Source organism: Neofelis nebulosa, chromosome 10, assembly GCF_028018385.1.
Source record: "Neofelis nebulosa isolate mNeoNeb1 chromosome 10, mNeoNeb1.pri, whole genome shotgun sequence".
Lineage (NCBI taxonomy): Eukaryota > Metazoa > Chordata > Mammalia > Carnivora > Felidae > Neofelis > Neofelis nebulosa.
Genome location: NC_080791.1, coordinates 113676801 through 113693982, shown reverse-complemented (window position 1 = coordinate 113693982; position 17182 = coordinate 113676801). Strand labels below are relative to the sequence as shown.

The window sequence follows — 17182 nt, the reverse complement described above, 5'->3', positions numbered from 1 at the left end:
GCAAGAGTGGCTATCGAGTGTGGCTGCTGGATTTCGTCAGACGCTTTTCCTGTATCTATTGATTATATATGTGTGTTTTTCTCCCTACTTTATTAATACGGTGAACTACACCGAGTGATTTTCAAATCGTGAACCGACCCTGAATTCTTAGTATAAAGCCTACTTGGCCATGGTGCGTTTTTTAAAAAGTACATTGTTGGCTTTCATTTGGCCAACGTAACAGAGAGTTTTCACATCTGTGCTCACGAGGGATCGCGTCCGAGGTTTCTTTGCTCTCAGCATCTTTGCTTTTGGCATTAGGTAATCAGTTGGGAACCGTTCCTGCTTTTTGGTTCCGGAAGATTTAGGGCAGAAATGCTGTTTTCGTCAGTGTTTGATAGGACATGCAAAGCCATCGGGCCTGGGGTTTTCTTCGTGGGAAGGTTTTTGGTTAGAAATTCAATTCTTTTCACAGGCTTAGGGCCGTTCAGTTTATCGATTTCTTCCCGAGTAACTTTTGGTAGTTTGTATCTTTGACGTTTGTCCCCAAGGAGCCAGCCCCCCTCCCCATCTTAGGACCAGGGTCAGATCCCCTCTGTGGGAACGGGGGGACCCAGGGCTGTCCAGACACGGAGGACCCTCCTCGGTGCCCTGGCGGGGGGGCACGGGCTGGAGGCTTGTATCTCAGAGCCGCTCCAGGCCCCCGCCCAAGCTGGCCGCCTGGCCGGGCGCCCCCTACTCTGGTGACAGGGACGCAGTCGGTGGTGGGGGTTGAGCGGGGACTGAAGGTCAGACCTTCTCTGTTGCCTCCCAGCCCCGCTCCCTGGAAGGCCACCCCTTCTCGGAGGAATGAAATTCAAGTAGACGGCCCTCGGAGACCACGGCCAGTCTGCTTTTCTCTTACACTTTTACTCTGTAAACTCCAGCCCTAAAACAACATACATCCTTCTGAAGCTGTTCACATATTAGCTCTTAAAACAGCAAAATCCGTGCACAATTTCCTCTCAATCCCTGAAAACATTCCTGAAAGAAGAAGAAGAAGAAAAAACTGTTTAAATTCACCGCCTGTCATTAAAATCTCTGGATGTGCCGAGCCGGGCGAGGCACCCAGCCGTCAGGACACCGAGGAGCGGGGCCTCCGCACGCGCGCGCCCCGCGGGGACCCGAAGCCCACGCGGGCCTTCCTCCCCCGGCCGGCAGCCCCCCGCCGCCTCCGCTAAAGCAAACACCATTCAAACCAAGGCAGGGCCTTTCAACGCCTCAACCAGATAATTAGAAAGGGTTTTCGTCCCCAAGTCGCTCTCGGTTTGGTCAACTTCTCGTTCTGGGTGTATTCTTAAATAAGACGTTTTTAGCAGCTCGGGCCCTCGGCAAATAAAGACTCGGCCGCCGCCCTCTCTCCCCCAGCCCTGCCGGCTAAGGTGGCCGTCGCAGGGGTGGAACTTCTTTGGGGTTAACGGCCCTCGGCAGCGAGGTTCCGGGGCTGAAAATAAACCCCATTTAGCCGGCCTGGAGACGGAAATAGCCGTGCCTGGGGAAGACGAGGGATTTGCTTTAAATACGTGTAAAGCTGGCTGCCGGGCCGCCTGATGGTGTCTGCAGCTGGGCACAGGCGGTCCCGGGGCCTCCCGCGCCCCCACCGCAAATTACAGGGCGGCCCGCCCGGCTACTCCGTGTGCGCGAGGCCCCGAGCGTGATTCACGGGGCTCTTGGCCCCCAGGCCACGAGGTGGAAAGCCCCCCCGCCCCCCGCCGCCTCTCTGACTGTTTAGTGTCCTGGAACACGGCACCCCCCACCCCGACACACACACACACCCAACCTTTCCTGCCCCTGGGCCTTTGTTTCTGCTGGCCTTAAGCCTGGGATAACTCTTCCAGCATTTCGGGGTCTGTCTCCAGAGCCCAGATTTTCCCGTGGAGCAGGGAAGGCACACAGGCCAGCGTTTGCCCACGCACAGAATGGCGCTGTCTCACCAAGGCCTACAGGACAGGACCCCTTCCCAGGAGGAGAAAGCTTTGGGGCCTGTAACCTGGATGTCCACAGGGACCTCCGTCCAGCTCTTGGTCTGACCTGGACGACGACCCTGAGCCCCCGGATGTGACTGCTGTTCCCTTCGGGCCAGAAGCCCGTGATCAAGGGGTCGCCATGTGGATTTCCTCTGAGGCTGGGAGGGGAGGGGGGATCTGTCCCAGCGTCCGGTGGTTCCGTGGCTGGTAGATGTGTCCCCCCCACCTCTGCTCTCTCTGCACACGGCATTCTCCCTGCTCGTGTCCGTATCTCCCCCTTTTGTCAGGACACCAGTCATATGGGATCAGGGCCCAGCCTAGTGACCCGGCTTAACTAATTACCCCTGCAAAGACGCTGTTTCCAAACAAGGTCCCGTTTGCCGTCCATGAGTCAGGACTTTAGCATACAAGGTTTGGGGGGAGACCCTTCAACCCCAAATGGTGCCTGGGTGAGGGGTGAGGAGTGGGTCTGTGGAGCAGGAGACACTCGGGATCACTCAGGACCTGTCCTGCTCTGGTGTGGGAGGCAGGTGGCCCTTGGGGACTATTGCCACCTGGCCAGCACCCTGGGGGTGGCATTGTGCTCGGAGCCAGGGACTTGGTCAGAGGGAGACAGGAGAGGCCCCTGTGCTCAGGAATTCTTGAAAAAGATGCGGGGTGTCATTGAGTCCACTGAAGTGATGTTGGAAACTGCTTTGTCTACCCACAGTGCCATCGACGGGGGAGAAGAGACGGGGGGAGATGAAGTCACCGGGGAGGCAGCCACTGGGGGGGCTACAGTATAAGCTCTTCCGACGGGAGCAGGGGCTGTTCCAAGCTTCAGGGGTGAGGGCGCAGCGATGGAAGAGGATAGTCCAGTGAAACTTCCCCGCTCAGGGATGAGAAGGGAGGGGATACTATGCTGATCACCTCTCCAACTCGAAGGAAAATGAAGGAGACAACATCAGACAGCAAACAGTAAGTAAATTGAATCGGATGTATCCAGTTTTACACTAAATGTGAATGGCCTGAGAACCTCTGTTAAAAAGCAGGGACTCTCAGAAAGGTTTTTAATTTCATTTTTAACAAATACGTCGTTCAGAGGAGCTCGGTAAAGCAAACTAATAACGGACGGTGGAGAACGAAGGAACGGCCGAGCCATGCTGAGCGCAGGGTAAACGGTGTCGGCACTCAGACAGGCCCAGGCAAGGCACCACTTCTGGAGGAGATGGGGTTGTAAACTCTGACGTGTCAAACGGCGTCAGAGCTCCGTAAAGCAAAAGCTATTGGAAATGCGGGGCAAAGGGGGTTAGATGTGATCACTGCAGGGGGCTTAATCGTACCTCTCAGAATAGGACGATTCTGGCAGACGCAGGATACGTGAGGGTGTGGACGGCTTATGTTGCAATGGCTTCTAACGGTAACCTGTGGTCCCTGCTGCTTACAGCTGTGTGACACGCGTCCCCCAACCCACGAACCATCTTCCTGACCGGGATCTAGTTCCTCAGGCCCACAAACGTTTGTAAAACCAGTCATTACACCCGGCTGTGGGGGGGAGGGGGTGGGGACCCAAGACACTTTGAAAAATTGGGATGAAGTTGGCTGTGATCGAAACCCAATACAGTTAGAAATACAGGATGATGAGGTTACCAAAAAGGCTCAGCGATTTGGGAATTAAGCAGCGAATGCTCTCCTGAATAGCCCCCAGGATGAAGAGGTGAATGGCGGGCCCGCCTGCCAGGCAGGGTCACGGAAAGGCTCCCTCTGCGCCGTGGGAGGCACCTTCCGGACCGCACCCCGACACCGACCACGGACATGTAGTTTTCATCTCATCATCCACAGTTGGTTGGTAGTGGCTTCCTTGTGCTGTAAGTGTCGCCTCCCCATGTGCGTTGAAATTCACTCATTGAAAGCAACGAATGAGTAAAACACACACATTAGATGGTCGCACGTACCACGTGACTACCGAGCGCCCTTCGCCGCGTGCTCCGGGGGGCGGCCACGGGCTGTGTAGCCACTTCACCAGAATCTGTGATAAGCCCGGTCCCGGACAGGGAGAAGACAGCTGCCCGGGGCCCACTTCCTGGCTGTGTCTGCCTCCCTCCCCACCCCCCCCCCCCACCCCCAGTCAGGTGTCTGTAGCGGTGGGGCCCTGGCCCACCTCCCGACCTCGGGAGCACCCGGGTGGGGAGGAGGCGGGCCGGGCTGACGTGCCCTGCGGTGCGGGCACGCTGTCTGGTGCAGGAAGCTGGGTCCTGGCACTGGTAACACGTGCAAAGTGACTGTGGCAGAGAGAGTCATTCTTCCCCTCCGGCGGGGGTGGGGGGGGGGCGGGTTCTCTCAAGGCTGAGCTAGGTGGCCTGGGATCCGAGGATTACGGGCCTGAGGATGCGCCACGGCCGTGGGTGTGGTCGAGTTTCTGGTCTTGCTTTTACCCTCTGCGCCCCCCTGGATACACACACAGCCGTGGGGCCCGGGCCCTGGAGTCTGCAGGTGCTACAGAGGACGGGGCCGGGCTGGACGCCTGACTGGAGCCACTGAGGCTCCTCTGGGTGGGCAGTGAGCTGTTGGCCGCAGGGACGATTGCTCAAAAGCTGTCCTCCGCTTTCCTTGCTCCCTAAAAGCCCGTCTGGCCCCGCAGAGGGGTTTCCCGGGAAGCCCACGCGTGGAGAGTCGGGACATCTGTGCCTCGCCCCATTGGCCACTGAGCCTGCAAAGCTGTACTGGCAGGTCTGATCGTGGCTCCCGTGAGGCCGGGGTGGGGGTGGGGACTGACCCCAGCCAGGGCGTCAGGAGTTGGGGGGAGCCCTGGAGCCTCGCCGCACCCCCAGGAGCCTGCTGGGGTGTGGGACAGGGGTGAGGGAGGCAGCCAGCCCCCCAGCAGCCTGGACGGTGGGCCTCCCTCGAGCGGCCTGCTCGGGCAGCGACCGCGGCCCCTCACCAGGCCAGGGGACCGGACGGCAGCTGTCGCCCACTTGCAGGGCCCGGCTGCTGGGTAGATGGGAATATCCGTCCCCATGGTGATGGATCGAGGCTCATGGCCTGGCCTGCTTGGCCTGCAAAATGGCCACCCCAGACAGCTGGCAGGTAGGGCTGCTTCTCGGGAGAACGCGGACCGGTGCCTCCTGAGTCGCCCCAAACCCGTGACTGTGTTTAAGGGGTGGGGCAGCACCCAAGGCCCATCCAGGCCTTCGGCCTCCATGCGGGGGGCTCCTGTCTCCTTGCTGTCTGATGGCTCGCGGGGCCCTCCTGGGAATTCAGGGTGGCTAGCCTATTGGGGAGAGGCTGTGGGGCCCCAAACCACCGGTGACTTCAGGCAGGTGGGTCCCAGACCCATGTTGGGGGGGAGGTGGGAGTCCATGTCCCAACAACAGGGAAGTATTGTCTGGCCTGGGGACACTGGGTCTTCCTGGGTCCCCCAGCCCCCCCGGAATGCAGCACCCACCCCGGGTGACGGGGCGTGGGGGAAGAAGCAGGAATGTCCCCCACTAGAGTTTCCCGTGTGGCCCTTAGAGCACCAGGTGGGCGCCCTGCTGGGGCTCGGCGTGGACCGTGCTTCCAATGTGAAGACAGACCCCCAGCTCGGGAGACAGCTGAGGAGGTGGGGAGGGGTCCCCTGGGCTGGGATGAGTCCCACTGCCTCGGCAGGAGGGAGGTCGGGCCAGGGAGACACAGGTGGGGTCCAGGTGGAGGCGTCAAAGGCTTGGGGTGCATCACACAGGGTCAGGGGTCAGATCAGGAGGGGCCCTCTGTGCTGCGGGCAGAGTGGGGGTTCCGACACGGATCCGGGGTGGACTCGGGCCTCCAGGGGCGGCGTGCGAGCCCCAGACCGGGTCAGGGTTCTGCACGCCTCTGTGCCGAGCCCCCCTCCCACCTGCTTGCCTGCCCCTGGGAGGTCACTTCTGTCTTGAGGCCCTTCAGTGCCACCCTGTCTTCTGGGTCTTTCCATGGCATCTCCACAGGCCCAAGCGGTCTGTCTAATGTCAGCCCTCCCCACAGCCCTGGGAAGTAGGCACCCCAGGACCCCCACTTTACAGACGAGGACCCCCACTTTACAGACGAGGACACTCGGACGTTGGCACGGTTGTGGGGCCCACCGGGGTCACCGCCTGCGTGTTGGGGATGCCGTATCCTGCCGTCCTGTGGGGGAGAAGGGCCCTCAGTGGCCTCTGTCCCGGCGCAGGGCTCCCCTCGGGCAGCAGGGCCCCTTCCCTGTACCCCCAGTGGCTGACCCGGGACCTGGCCCACAGGCTGTGTGGACCGGGGAGCAAAGGGGTCCAGGCACACGGGCCCCCGCCCCAGCACGGGCCGAGGTGGGGCAGCACTGGCGGGTGCGGGTGGGGCTGGTGGGCGCAAGTGTGTGCCGAGGGCCCCAGCTGTGCCCAGCACATGTCACCGGGAGGCCCCAGAGCCCTCACCGCGGGCGCGCGGCTGGGAGCAGCTGGCCACGGGCAGCTCCTGAACAAAGGGTGCTTTGAGCGGCCTGCACGCCTGCTCTGTACTCTCCAGCCAGCTGACTGTCCCGGGAATGCGCAGGCCAGCTCCCCCTGCGGCTCATGGGGTCCCGCTTGGAGTCAGAACAGCTGGGCTGGCCCCTGTGCTGTAGGGACCACAGCCCCCCCCCCCCCCCCCCCGCCGTGGGGACGCCTCCCGGCTCGTGGGAGGAGAGGAAGACCCTCACGCTGGTTGCCCACGGCCCCGCCCTGATGGGTGGCCTGGTCGGGTCCCCGTGTCCCCCCACCCCCACCCCGTTCCAGGTCTCCGGGACCCCTTCTCCGCCGGCGAAATCCCGTTGACCCCGGGAAGCACAGGCATCCTGCCCCCTGTGGCGGCCCTCGGTGTGGGGCGGGGGGGGGGGGGGGCAGGAGCTCCTGCAGAGCGGCCCCCACCCCCACCCCGGGGCTGTATCCCCAGTGGGCCACATCCAGCGCCCACAGGGCCACCGGGGAGGCAGCTGTGCTATTCGTCCTTGACCCTAATTCCTGCTCTTTGTCATTTCTCACCTGACAACCCGCGGGCCCCTGCACCCCACAGTCCCCGGTGCTTAATCCTTTGTGGTTCAGTCTCTATCTCTCTCCGAAATTTTTCATCATCGAGATAATGGAACAGTCACATCAGAGACCGCAGGAATCACAAGGATAAGGACCTGGGAGGCCGCCTTTCTGTTTAGCAAAAGAAGAAATATTTCCCGTCCCAAGAGTCGGGATGTGAGGCCGGCTAATCTAAGCGGGTTTAACCTTCAGGCCGTCTTGCTCTCTGTCACATGTGAGTGGTGCGTGGCGGGGACGTTCCCAGCGCTCCTAAGTCATGCGATGCCAGCAGCACTGAGCCTCAAAACACGCGGGGCCTTAGACGATCTTCCCGCTGATGAGGTGATAAAGAAGGAACGACAGATAAGCCCACAGCGACCTTCATCCTTCTCGTCGTTCTACACGGTTACGAAACGCTTGAGTAACCGCCAACCTTTTCCCCGTGTGCGCTCGCAGCGGGAGAAACCAGAGAAGCCCCTGCTTTTCTGAACCTTTATCTCCACTCTTGGGATTTGCAGAGCTGCTGTCACAACAGTTCCCCCAAAACAGCAAGGGCAGGGGAGGGCCGGGGTGTCTGTCAGCAAAATGGCAGGATTTCAGGCGAGGACCTCACGACCAGGTCCCGGGGGCGGCGAGCCCGTGCCGTGCGTGGGGCGTCCGAGGCAGGGCCCAGAGCCTCCCGGGGAGGGACCCCGAGCTTGTGCAGGGCCCCACGTCCCCTGTCAACACCGCGATGAAACGGGGCGAGGGAGCGTTCAGAGACCCCGCGCTCACTGCCACCCCCCCTCCCCAGGTGGACCCTTTGCACGCTGCCTCCTCTGCTGTCCCCGCAGAAGGGGACCCGGCGGGGTGCCTGGCATCGTTCCGTGAGCTCCCCTGACACCGGGCTAGCAGCGGGTCCGTGAAGACGGGAGCTTGTGCCCCAGGCCGACCACGCAGTGACTCTCCCAGCCCCAAGTGGGGTGACATTCGGGGCCCGTCTTTCCACCCTGTGGGGCCGCCCTGAAGGCCCGCTGCGGGGCCCGTGGTGTGTCTGTTGTGGTCGAGCGCACAGAGCACCGCGTTCGCCATTTCCAAGGGCGCAGTCAGTGGCATTCAGTGCATTCACGGAGTTGTGCAACCACCACGCCCGTGTAGTTCCAGAACTCTCCCGTCCCCCCGGAAGGAAAGCCCCTCACCGGGGGCAGCCGCTCCCCACTCCTCCCTCCTCCAGCCCCTGGCGTCCACTCATCTTTCTTTTCATAAAATCGTGGTGAAATACGCGTGCCATGCACTTTATCGTATCTGTGTCAAGGTGCACGCAGAGCTCTGGGCGCTGAGCACGTTCATGCTGTTAGGCAGCCATCCCCACCCTCCATCTCCAGAACTTTCCGTCTTCCCAAATAGAAACTCCGTCCCCATGAAGCACAGACCCCTAGCCCCGGCGCCCCCCGTGCCACTTTCTTTTTTAAGAAAAAACCCAGGGGCGCCCAGGTGGCTCTGTCGGTTGAGCGTCCGACTTCGGCTCAGGTCACGATCTCACGGTTCCTGAGTTCCAGCCCCGCGTCGGGCCCTGTGCTGACAGCTGGGAGCCCGGAGCCTGCTTGGGATTCTGTGTCTCCCTCTTCCTCTCTGTCCCTCCCCTGCTCGCGTGCTGTCTCTCTCGCTGTCTCTCTCTCTCTCTCTCTCTCTCTCTCCCTCAAAAACAAATAGACATTAAAAGAAATTTGTTTTATTTCAATTTATTTGAAACAGCAAAGCAGTTCACTCATTTCTCACTGCGCACCCCCCCCCCTTCGACCATCAGTCTGTTCTCCGAACCCACAAGCTTGGTTTCGCGTGTATGTGCGGTTTCCACACGAGTGAAATCTCAGGGCATTTGCCATTTGCCGTGGTGCCCTTGAGATCCAGCTGTCGTTGTGGACGGCAGGGTTTCCTTCTTCCGTGGGCAGCCTCTGGCCGCCGCCCTGCCTTGGCTGTCGTCAGTAACGCTGCGGTGAACGTGGGGGTGCAGGTATCTCTTTGAATTAGTGTCTTCATTTTCCCTGGATAAATCCCCAGGAGTGGAGTTCCTGGGTCTTACGGGAACTTTCACTTTCCGAGGCACCTCCACCTGGGCTCCGTCCCTGGGGGCCACACCAGGTTGCGTTCCCTCCAGCGGCGCGCGAGGGCTCCCTTTCTCCACGTCCTCGCCAACGCTTGTGGTTTCTTATCTTTTTTTACTCGAGCCTTCGTGACAGGCGTGCGGCGCTATCTCACCGCGGTTCCGATCCGCGTCGCCCTGATGGCGAGCACCCTTCTGGGTGTCTGTTGGCCGTCACGTCTTCTCTAGAGAAATGTTTGCTCAAATTCCTCACCTATTTTCCAATTGGGTTCTTTGTTAGAACTTGTTTGTAGGATGCTGCTGGATCACACCAGTAACACCGCTGAGAGCCACCCCTAACACCCAGCACCGGGGAGACCCACAGGAAGGGCCCAACTCCGGCCCGAAACTCGCGGAATGATGCGGGTCAGGGTGGGGGGCTAGTAGGATGCTTGGACCCGTGAGGTCCGTGTGTCAGCTTTTGGCAGGTGGCAAATGCTTGGGTCTGTCCTCTGGTCTCAGCACCCGCCCTGACCCACCGGCCCCTCGGCCATGAAGCTGACACCGGCCGGGGTGGGGGTGGGGGGTCCCCCCCGTCACTCTGGTTTGACTGTGGTCTCCGAGAGCTCCTCTCGGAGGACAGCCTCTGTCCTTGTATCTGCAGGGCAGAGCTCAGGGCCGCACTCCCTCAGCGTCCCGGCCTCCCGGCCTGCATCCTTGACCTGCTGCACACCTGGGGTCACACAGGCACCACGTGGAGCTGGCCGAGAGGGCCCCTGGGCTGGCTGTGCTATCGGTGGGGGAGCCACGTGGCTTCCACAGGGGTGGTGGGTGTGGCTCCCAGGGGGTGGGGGGTATTGAGCTGGACCGAGGAAGGGTAAGGACCCAGAGTGGGGAGCTGGGGGGAGGGGAGCACCCGGGGTGTGGGCCTGCCGCGGGCCAATGGGAGGCTCTCAGGATAGGGTAGGGGGGTGGGGCCCTGGGAAGGGGGCCACAGACCCCGACCCTCTGGCATGGAAAGTGGGGAGCGACAGCAGAGGCTTGAGCAGTGAGCCTGGGGGGAGGTGACAGCTGTTGGCAGGCTCTGGGCGCCCTTTAGTTCACCTTTGGGGCTTGCTTAGGGCCTGGAAAACAAAGACAGAAGAGTCTAGGGGCCTGCTCCTGCCAGGGTGGAGAAAACTCAGGAGGGTGGCCAGGGTGGGGGGGGTCACCCTTCCCGGGTCTGGGCCACTGGGGTTGGAAGCTGGCCTCCCTTAGCCCGGAACTAATGAGCCTGCTGTGGTCCGGGGGGACGTCGTACCTGAATCAGGGGTGACACCACGGGATGACAGAGGTCAGTCCTCCTGCAGTCTCCCCGCCACCGGTCTCTGCAAGTGGACGGTCAAGGCCAGTCGCGGCCTCCAGCCCTCCTGTGAAAACATTCCAAGGCCCCTGCTGGTCCACAGCCCCCGCTGGAGCCCAGGTCAGTGGACAGGTGGCTTCAAGAGAGAGCAGCGGGCCGGGCTGGCCAGCAAGCCTGCCCGTGGGATGCTTGAGCCACGGCGAGCCCCCCGCAGCCCCAGCACGCAGCACCCAGCTCTGAGGGCCTGGCTGTGGCCTTGACCCTGAGTGCCACCCCACCCAGCACTCCAGGCAAACATCCGTCCCACCGCCTCATGCCCCGTCCCCATCCCCTCCCAGTGTGCGGGCAGCATGGCACCTCGAGCTCAGCCCCGCCCGGGGCCGGGGCCTCGCTTACACGCGGTGAGCGCCCCATGCGGCCCGCCGGGCCTCGCGCTGCATTCCAAACTCAAACAGGATTTGAGGATCAGCATTGTTTTAAATTATTCCTACACCTCACCCCTCCAGGGGGGAGTCCGTGTTCTCAGGCAGCCAGCCCTGGGAGAGTGGGGGTTGCTCCGGACCAGGTTCTCCCCACGAGTGAGACGAAGATGATTCGGGTCTCAGCAATCAGCAATCCCTGATAGTTAGTTATCTTGAGGTCTCTCAGAAGACGTTTCTTGTGCTTTGAGTCTACTCGGGGCACAGCTGAGGCAGGGATTTAAACGATAAGAAATGCACGAAAACAAGAACGAAAACTATGGAATGACTGATAAGCCAGATGGTGTGTGGATGTGCAGCCAGAGCGGGGAGGGAGGCCCCGAGGACGGCTCTTTTGGGGACCCCCTAGTGGCCAGGTGACCCCTTCTCCACAAAGGTGCCGGTGCCCGTGTCTCCACTCGGGGAACGCGGAGGTGACGGCCAAACCCTGGAGGCCCGTGGTGCATTCAGACCTCGCCCGTCACGGGCTCCTCCCGCCTGCCGGGATCCGGCAGGGCCGGGTTCTTGGGGGACACGTGAACAGGACGGAGCCTTGCGAGCGGGGGGCTGTCGGCCCCGCTCTCTCGTTCGCCCGGTGGATCCACACTGAGTGCCAGCCGGGGCAGGCCCTGGGTTGTGGGGCTGCGGAGCGGGGGATGGGCGGTGCGCGTGGCCACTGCCCCCGTGAGGTCACACGCCCCCTGCCCCCTCCAGGGCACACACGACCCCCCCACCCCGAAGGATTCAGTGTAATGAACACAACTTGTTTGCAACAGGAAAGAGGTAAACTCTCCTAGGCTTCCCCCCGTATCCACTGAGCTTGCCCGCAACACTGGGGGCAGTGTCCAACCACCCCCTCGTGGCGGGGAGGGCAGGGGCACGCTACGGACTAGGACCTGCCCTGTCACCCCGTGAGGCCCCCTGCCAGGGCCGGACTCCAGGGGCAGGAGGATCAGCATTGCAGTCTTTGTCCGGCTCCTTCCCCTGAGCCGGCGGTCTGGCCGCGGACACGCCACGCCTTCCCCCCGGGCCCCATCGTGGTCCTGGCCTCCACGGTTGTCCTCCGCGTGGGCTCCGAGGGGCAGGTTTTTGGGCCACCCCAGGGCCCATCCCTGCTGGGGCAGGTGTCGGAACCTCCTTCCTCTATAAGGCTGAGTGATATTCCCTCGTACAGATGGCCCCCATCAGGGCTTGGGGGGACAGCGCTGAATCTCTACGTCACTCTGGTGCCGGCAGCTTCTCTGCGGTCCAGGACGGGGGCTGTGCCTCCCTCCTCTCGTTTCTTGGCATGATATTTCCAGGTTTCGCCGCACCCGGCTTTTGCCTCCTTTGTTAACTCACAACTACCGGATTCCTTCTGATGCCCCTGTAAACGGAATTGTTTTAGCCGTTTCTTTCAAAGATCGTTCGCGGTTGGTGGAAACGGTACAAGCGACACAGAAAGGCCGTTGCTTCGCGCTTCTTGACTCGCGCCCGCCTTGCTGAGTTCTGCAGCGATCTACCCGGCGTGCTGTGTGTGCGTGTGGGATCTTTGCAGTTTTCCACACGTCAGTTCACATCCCCTGCGAGCAGAGATGGTTTTGCTTGTCCTTTCCGATTGCGATGGCTTTTATCTCTCTTCCGCGCCCAGCCGCTCTGGCTGCGTCGTTTAGCACAGCGTCGAATGTGGCGAAGGAAAAGCTCCCGTCGATGTAGTGTGTGCTGTGGGGTTTGCAGGTGTGGCTTTTGTTACGTGCAGGCACTATCCCTGCGTTCCTGATTTCACTGGTTTTAACAGGAAAAGGTGGGCAATTCTGTCACATGCTTTTCTCGCAGCGACTCAGGTCGTGCGTTTTTACCCCGTTCTGTTGACGTGACGGGTTGTAACTGATCGGTCTCCGTACGCCGGGCCCCCCTTCCGACGTCAGTTCCATTCGGTCACAGCGTGTGATCTTTCCGACAGGCTACTGAGCCGGCTGCTCGTATTTTCTCGGGCGTTTCTGCACCGCTGCTCACAACGGAGGCCGATCTGGGCTCCTCTTTCCTTACGTGTAGCGTCTTTGTCTGGCTTCATTCTGGCCTCGCAGGACAAGTCAGGAAGTGTTCTCCTCTTCGGTGTTTTGGAAAAACTTGGGAACGATCGGGGTTACTTCTTCTCCAGATGTTTGGTAGGTTTCACCCGCGAAGCCGTCGGGTCCACGGCTTGTCTTTGTTGGGAGACTTGTGCTCACCGGTTCGGTCTCCTCGCTAGTTCTGGATCTGTCAGGATTTCCCGCCCCTCCTCATCCATCTGTCCGTTTCACTACATTGTCGTTTGTTTCCCTTTGAACTTGGTTTTCGTACCGTCTCTCTTCGCTTGTCCGCCTAGCCACCCGCCCCTCACCCGTCCTCGGTAGCCTGGGTGTTAGCCCTCGGGGTCCTGGCGTCCCCTCCTCGAGGTACGCTGACTGCAGACTGAGCCCTGGCCGTGGAGCAGCTCCGCCAGAGGTGTCCTCGAGGCCTCTGCCCTCCTCCTCCCCCTCCTCCTCCCCCTCCTCCTCCTCCCCCTCCTCCTCCTCCTCCCCCTCCTCCTCCTCCTCCTCCTCCTGCCACCCACCTCCCTCCCCTACCCTGGGGCGCTCCGGCCCCCGGGCCCCGGCAGAGCTGACAAGTGTCCCCGGATGCTGTGTCCTTGGTGGCGTGGTGGCTGTGAGGTGAACGAGGGACCATCTCACGAGGATGGATGCTCTCTGACGCGCAAATCAGGATGCACGGCCTGAGCTCTGGGGGCTCGGTGGCTTAAACGAGTGCGGCTGGAGGACACGAGCCTAGGTCGTCACGTGCCTCAGGGCCAGGCGAGGACGCGAGACCTGAGCCGTTGCTGAGCCCGGGTGTGGATGTGGCCTGGCTGGGCCCCGGTCTGAAGAGCAGCAGGTGTCTGCTGGGGGGGGTGGGTCCGGCCTTGGGCCACTGGCCCGTCCCGGTGGGCTGCGTGCTTCCCGCCCCCCCCCCCCCCCAGACCCAGGCCAGGACCCGGGCCGGCCGCTCTTGGGGGTCTCTGGGCGGAGGCCCCGGCTCACGCCCCTCTGCCCCGCAGGAGATTGTGCTGGTGGTGTTCTTTGGGACGGAGTACGTGGTCCGCCTCTGGTCGGCAGGCTGCCGCAGCAAGTACGTGGGTGTCTGGGGGCGGCTGCGCTTCGCCCGGAAGCCCATCTCCATCATCGGTGAGTTGTGCCTGCACCCAGGGGAGCTTCGCGTGAGGTTTCGGGGCGCGGGCTGACACCCTCCCCAGAAAGGGGGACCCGGCAGCCTGGGAGCGGGGCTGGGAGGTGGGCCGGGTGGGCCCGTGTGCCTGAGACAGAGGGCCGCTCTCCCGTCCGTCCGAGTGGCCCTGTCCCCCTGACCGCCAGGCCCCTTCCCCCGAGCCAGCGGTCTGGCTGTTGACACGCCGCCCTTCCCCCCCCCAGACCTCATCGTGGTCCTGGCCTCCATGGTTGTCCTCTGCGTGGGCTCCAAAGGGCAGGTGTTCGCCACCTCGGCCATCAGGTACACCTGGGCCACAAGCTCTCCCGGCTGGGGGTGCGAGGGCCGCGGGGCAGCGTGCTGGGTCTGGGTGGGGGCACGCGCTCAGGCGCCACAGCGAGGTCGGCCGCCCGGGTTTGAGAGCCAGCGAGAGCACCTCTGGGCCTGGGGCTGTGGCCTCCCCCATCTGGGGGCCTCAGTTTGCCCATCTGTAAACCGGGGTGATCCCAGGGCCGTGCCCAGAAGGTGGTCTGGGGACCAAAGGGATTTGGAGGTGGACAGGTCCCGCTGGGGCCTGGCGTGCCCCCCCCCCCAGCCCTGACCCTGTGCTTGAGGGGGGGGCGGGGAGGCTGGCACGGCGGTGAGCGGGCAGACCCAGAGCCAGGCTTTGAGGGGCCGAGCGGGGGCCCGGGGCTGTTGCGAGGCGCCTGGGCCGGTGAGTCGGGGGCAGGGGCACAGAGGTGTCTCCCCCGCAGGGGCATCCGCTTCCTCCAGATCCTGAGGATGCTGCACGTGGATCGCCAGGGAGGCACCTGGAGGCTGCTGGGTTCTGTGGTCTTCATCCATCGCCAGGTGGGTGGTCTGGCTGGGGCGCGGGGGTCCCGGCTGTGGTGCCCGCATCCTGGCCGGCCGGGCGGACCATGTGCCCGCGTTCCTTCCAGCTGGGGACAAGAGGCTGGGGGCAGAGCTAGGGACAGACGTGCAGGGTGGAGAGAGAATCTGAAAGCGGCAGGCGGGAACAGTCCCCCAACCGAAGACGGGCGCGTCACCACGGGTCTCGGGGCAGAGCCGGGTGGCCGGCGAGCCTGTGTAAGCCGGCCTGTCTGTCCAGGCGGCGGCCGGGGCCCGACCCTGGCCAGTGGGGAGACGGGTGGAGATGGGCCCCGCGTGGGCATGTGGACCACGCGGGACCCACGTGGAACCGTCTGGGACAGGCCGAGCTCGCACCGGGCAGGCCCCCGGCCCGTGCCGCCTGCCGGGAAGGTCACAGAGGCCTGGGCGGCCGTGAGTGCTCCGCTGACCCGCACCCCTGTGCCCGCACTGCCCCCAGGAGCTCATCACCACCCTGTACATCGGCTTCCTGGGTCTCATCTTCTCCTCGTACTTCGTGTACCTGGCCGAGAAGGACGCCGTGAACGAGTCGGGTCAAGTGGAGTTTGGCAGCTACGCGGATGCCCTGTGGTGGGGGGTGGTAAGTAGAGACAGGCGTCCCGGGCAGCGGAGGGGCGGGAAGCCACCACGGGGGCCGAGGGCACGGCGGGCTCGGGCCACGGGCTCCTCACGCGAACGTGGGGAAGGGTGCCCCCGGGAAGGTTTGCGCCGGGAGCTGGCAGCGCGGGGGCCCTCGCTCCGAGGGCGGGGGGGGGGGGGGGGACCCACAGCCGACCCTTCGTCTCCGGGCACGTGCCGGGGCTGGGAGCCGCTGCCCCCAGCCAGGCCGGGCCCTCTGCTGCCCTTCACCCTGGTGGGGGGAGGGGGGCGGGGTCAGACGTGTGCCCGGCCGTCTGGGAGGGTTTGCGCTGGCCCCAGGACTATCCCTGCACCAAGGAGCGCCACGTTAAGCGGCAAACAAGCACCGTGACGTGAGGGCGGGGGGACCTCCCGAGAAAGAAGTGGTCCCCTGTTCTGGCCGGGCACCAGGCCTGCCTGCGGGTGCCGTAGCTGGGCCCGGCCCGGAGAGGTGCCGGTTCCCTCCCCACGGGGCCCCCAGGCTCTCCTGGCTGTGGAGGTGGGCTCCTTGGGTGCACCGAGGACAGGGCCCGGTGCCCCAGTTCCACCTGTAAGTGGCCCTGCTGGGCTGGGCAGCTCTCGGCTCCCTGGGCTGCGAGGCTGCAGGAGAGGCGGTCACAAGGGAGAGGGCCCCACGGGGCGGGGGGCGGGCAGGGGTCCTGGCGGGTCAGCCTTGCAGGGGGCCAGGGGGACATTCCGCTGAGGACCAGTCATTGCTGTGGACAGCCAGGTGAGGCCTCAGCCAGCCACGTGCGCCCTGAGTCCTGGCCGCGTCCTCGCCGTGTCCTCGCCGTGTGGGCCGTGGAGAGACTGTTCAGGGCATGAAGGGCGCCCCTGACCACACCCTCCACCCACAGCCTGGCTTCGAGGGGAGGGGGGTTCCAGGCACTTGACTGCAGGTGGACCCGGGCCCGGGATCAGCACGCACAAGGCCCCGAGGCGGCCCGGGGCAGACACGTGCTGTGGGGAGAGACAGGGGCGTGGGCCACGGGCCGGGCCCCCACACTCCCCAGCTTTCCGTGGGGTACGGTGCTCCCTCCTTCAAAGTACTCTGGGGTGTGAGCAGCCAGTGCCCCGGGAGGGCCTCCCACGGGGCCAGGAGCGGGGGGTCAGGGAGACCACAGTGGACACCGGCCCCTGCTTCAGGCTGAGTGCGGCTGTGTGGGGAGGGGAGCCCCTTGGAGCTGGGGGTGGGGCGGCCGATGTCCGGGCTGATTGGGGAGGGGCTGAGGAGAGGGTCCTGGCCTTCACGGGGTGTGGTGACGCCTCGGGGCCAGGCCGTCCCCGGCCCTGGCCGTGTCTGTCCCCAGCCTCTTCCTTCCGGAAAAAGCGGGCCTTGCTCTCCCCTGGGGCTCCCCGCCGTCCTCCAGAAAGGAGGCCCATCCCAGTCTGTCCAGGTGCGGCAGGAAGCCACCCGGCGCCCCCCCCCCCCCCCCCCCCGCCCCGGGCGGACACATGCCCCTGCCGTGTCCGTGTTCCACGCCCGTGAGGCCGAGCACACAGAGGGGGCTCCCGATGTGGGCGAGTCTGTGTGTTTTCTGGAAGCTTCCAGCGTGCCAGGCCACTCGAGGGACCCGACTCAGGGCTGAGGAAAGCCCGGGTTCAGGCCTCCGTCT

The 17182-nt window shown here is 63.5% G+C and overlaps 1 protein-coding gene and 1 long non-coding RNA gene across 11 annotated transcripts in view; one reads left to right on the top strand and one right to left on the bottom strand.

Annotated features, from left to right (window-relative positions):
• The window catches only part of KCNQ1 (potassium voltage-gated channel subfamily Q member 1), a 320665-nt gene that overhangs the window by 66193 nt on the left and 237290 nt on the right, over positions 1-17182 (top strand). For 8 of the 10 annotated variants that reach the window (XR_009250165.1, XM_058690019.1, XM_058690021.1 and 5 more), the window contains exons 3-6: positions 13912-14038; positions 14282-14360; positions 14813-14909; positions 15388-15528. The exons of the other annotated variants lie outside the window; for them this stretch is intronic. Coding sequence is in view for 7 of the 8 variants with exons in the window: in XM_058690019.1 (XP_058546002.1) it covers positions 13912-14038; positions 14282-14360; positions 14813-14909; positions 15388-15528 (444 nt within the window). In the remaining variant the exon portion in view is untranslated. The remainder of the gene's footprint in view (positions 1-13911; positions 14039-14281; positions 14361-14812; positions 14910-15387; positions 15529-17182) is intronic. 10 annotated transcript variants of the gene reach the window in all.
• LOC131488324 (uncharacterized) lies at positions 8772-10675 on the bottom strand. The gene is made up of 3 exons (XR_009250166.1): positions 10357-10675; positions 9790-10180; positions 8772-9330 (listed from the first exon to the last, which is right to left on the bottom strand). It is a non-coding gene; the product is annotated as an uncharacterized LOC131488324 (long non-coding RNA).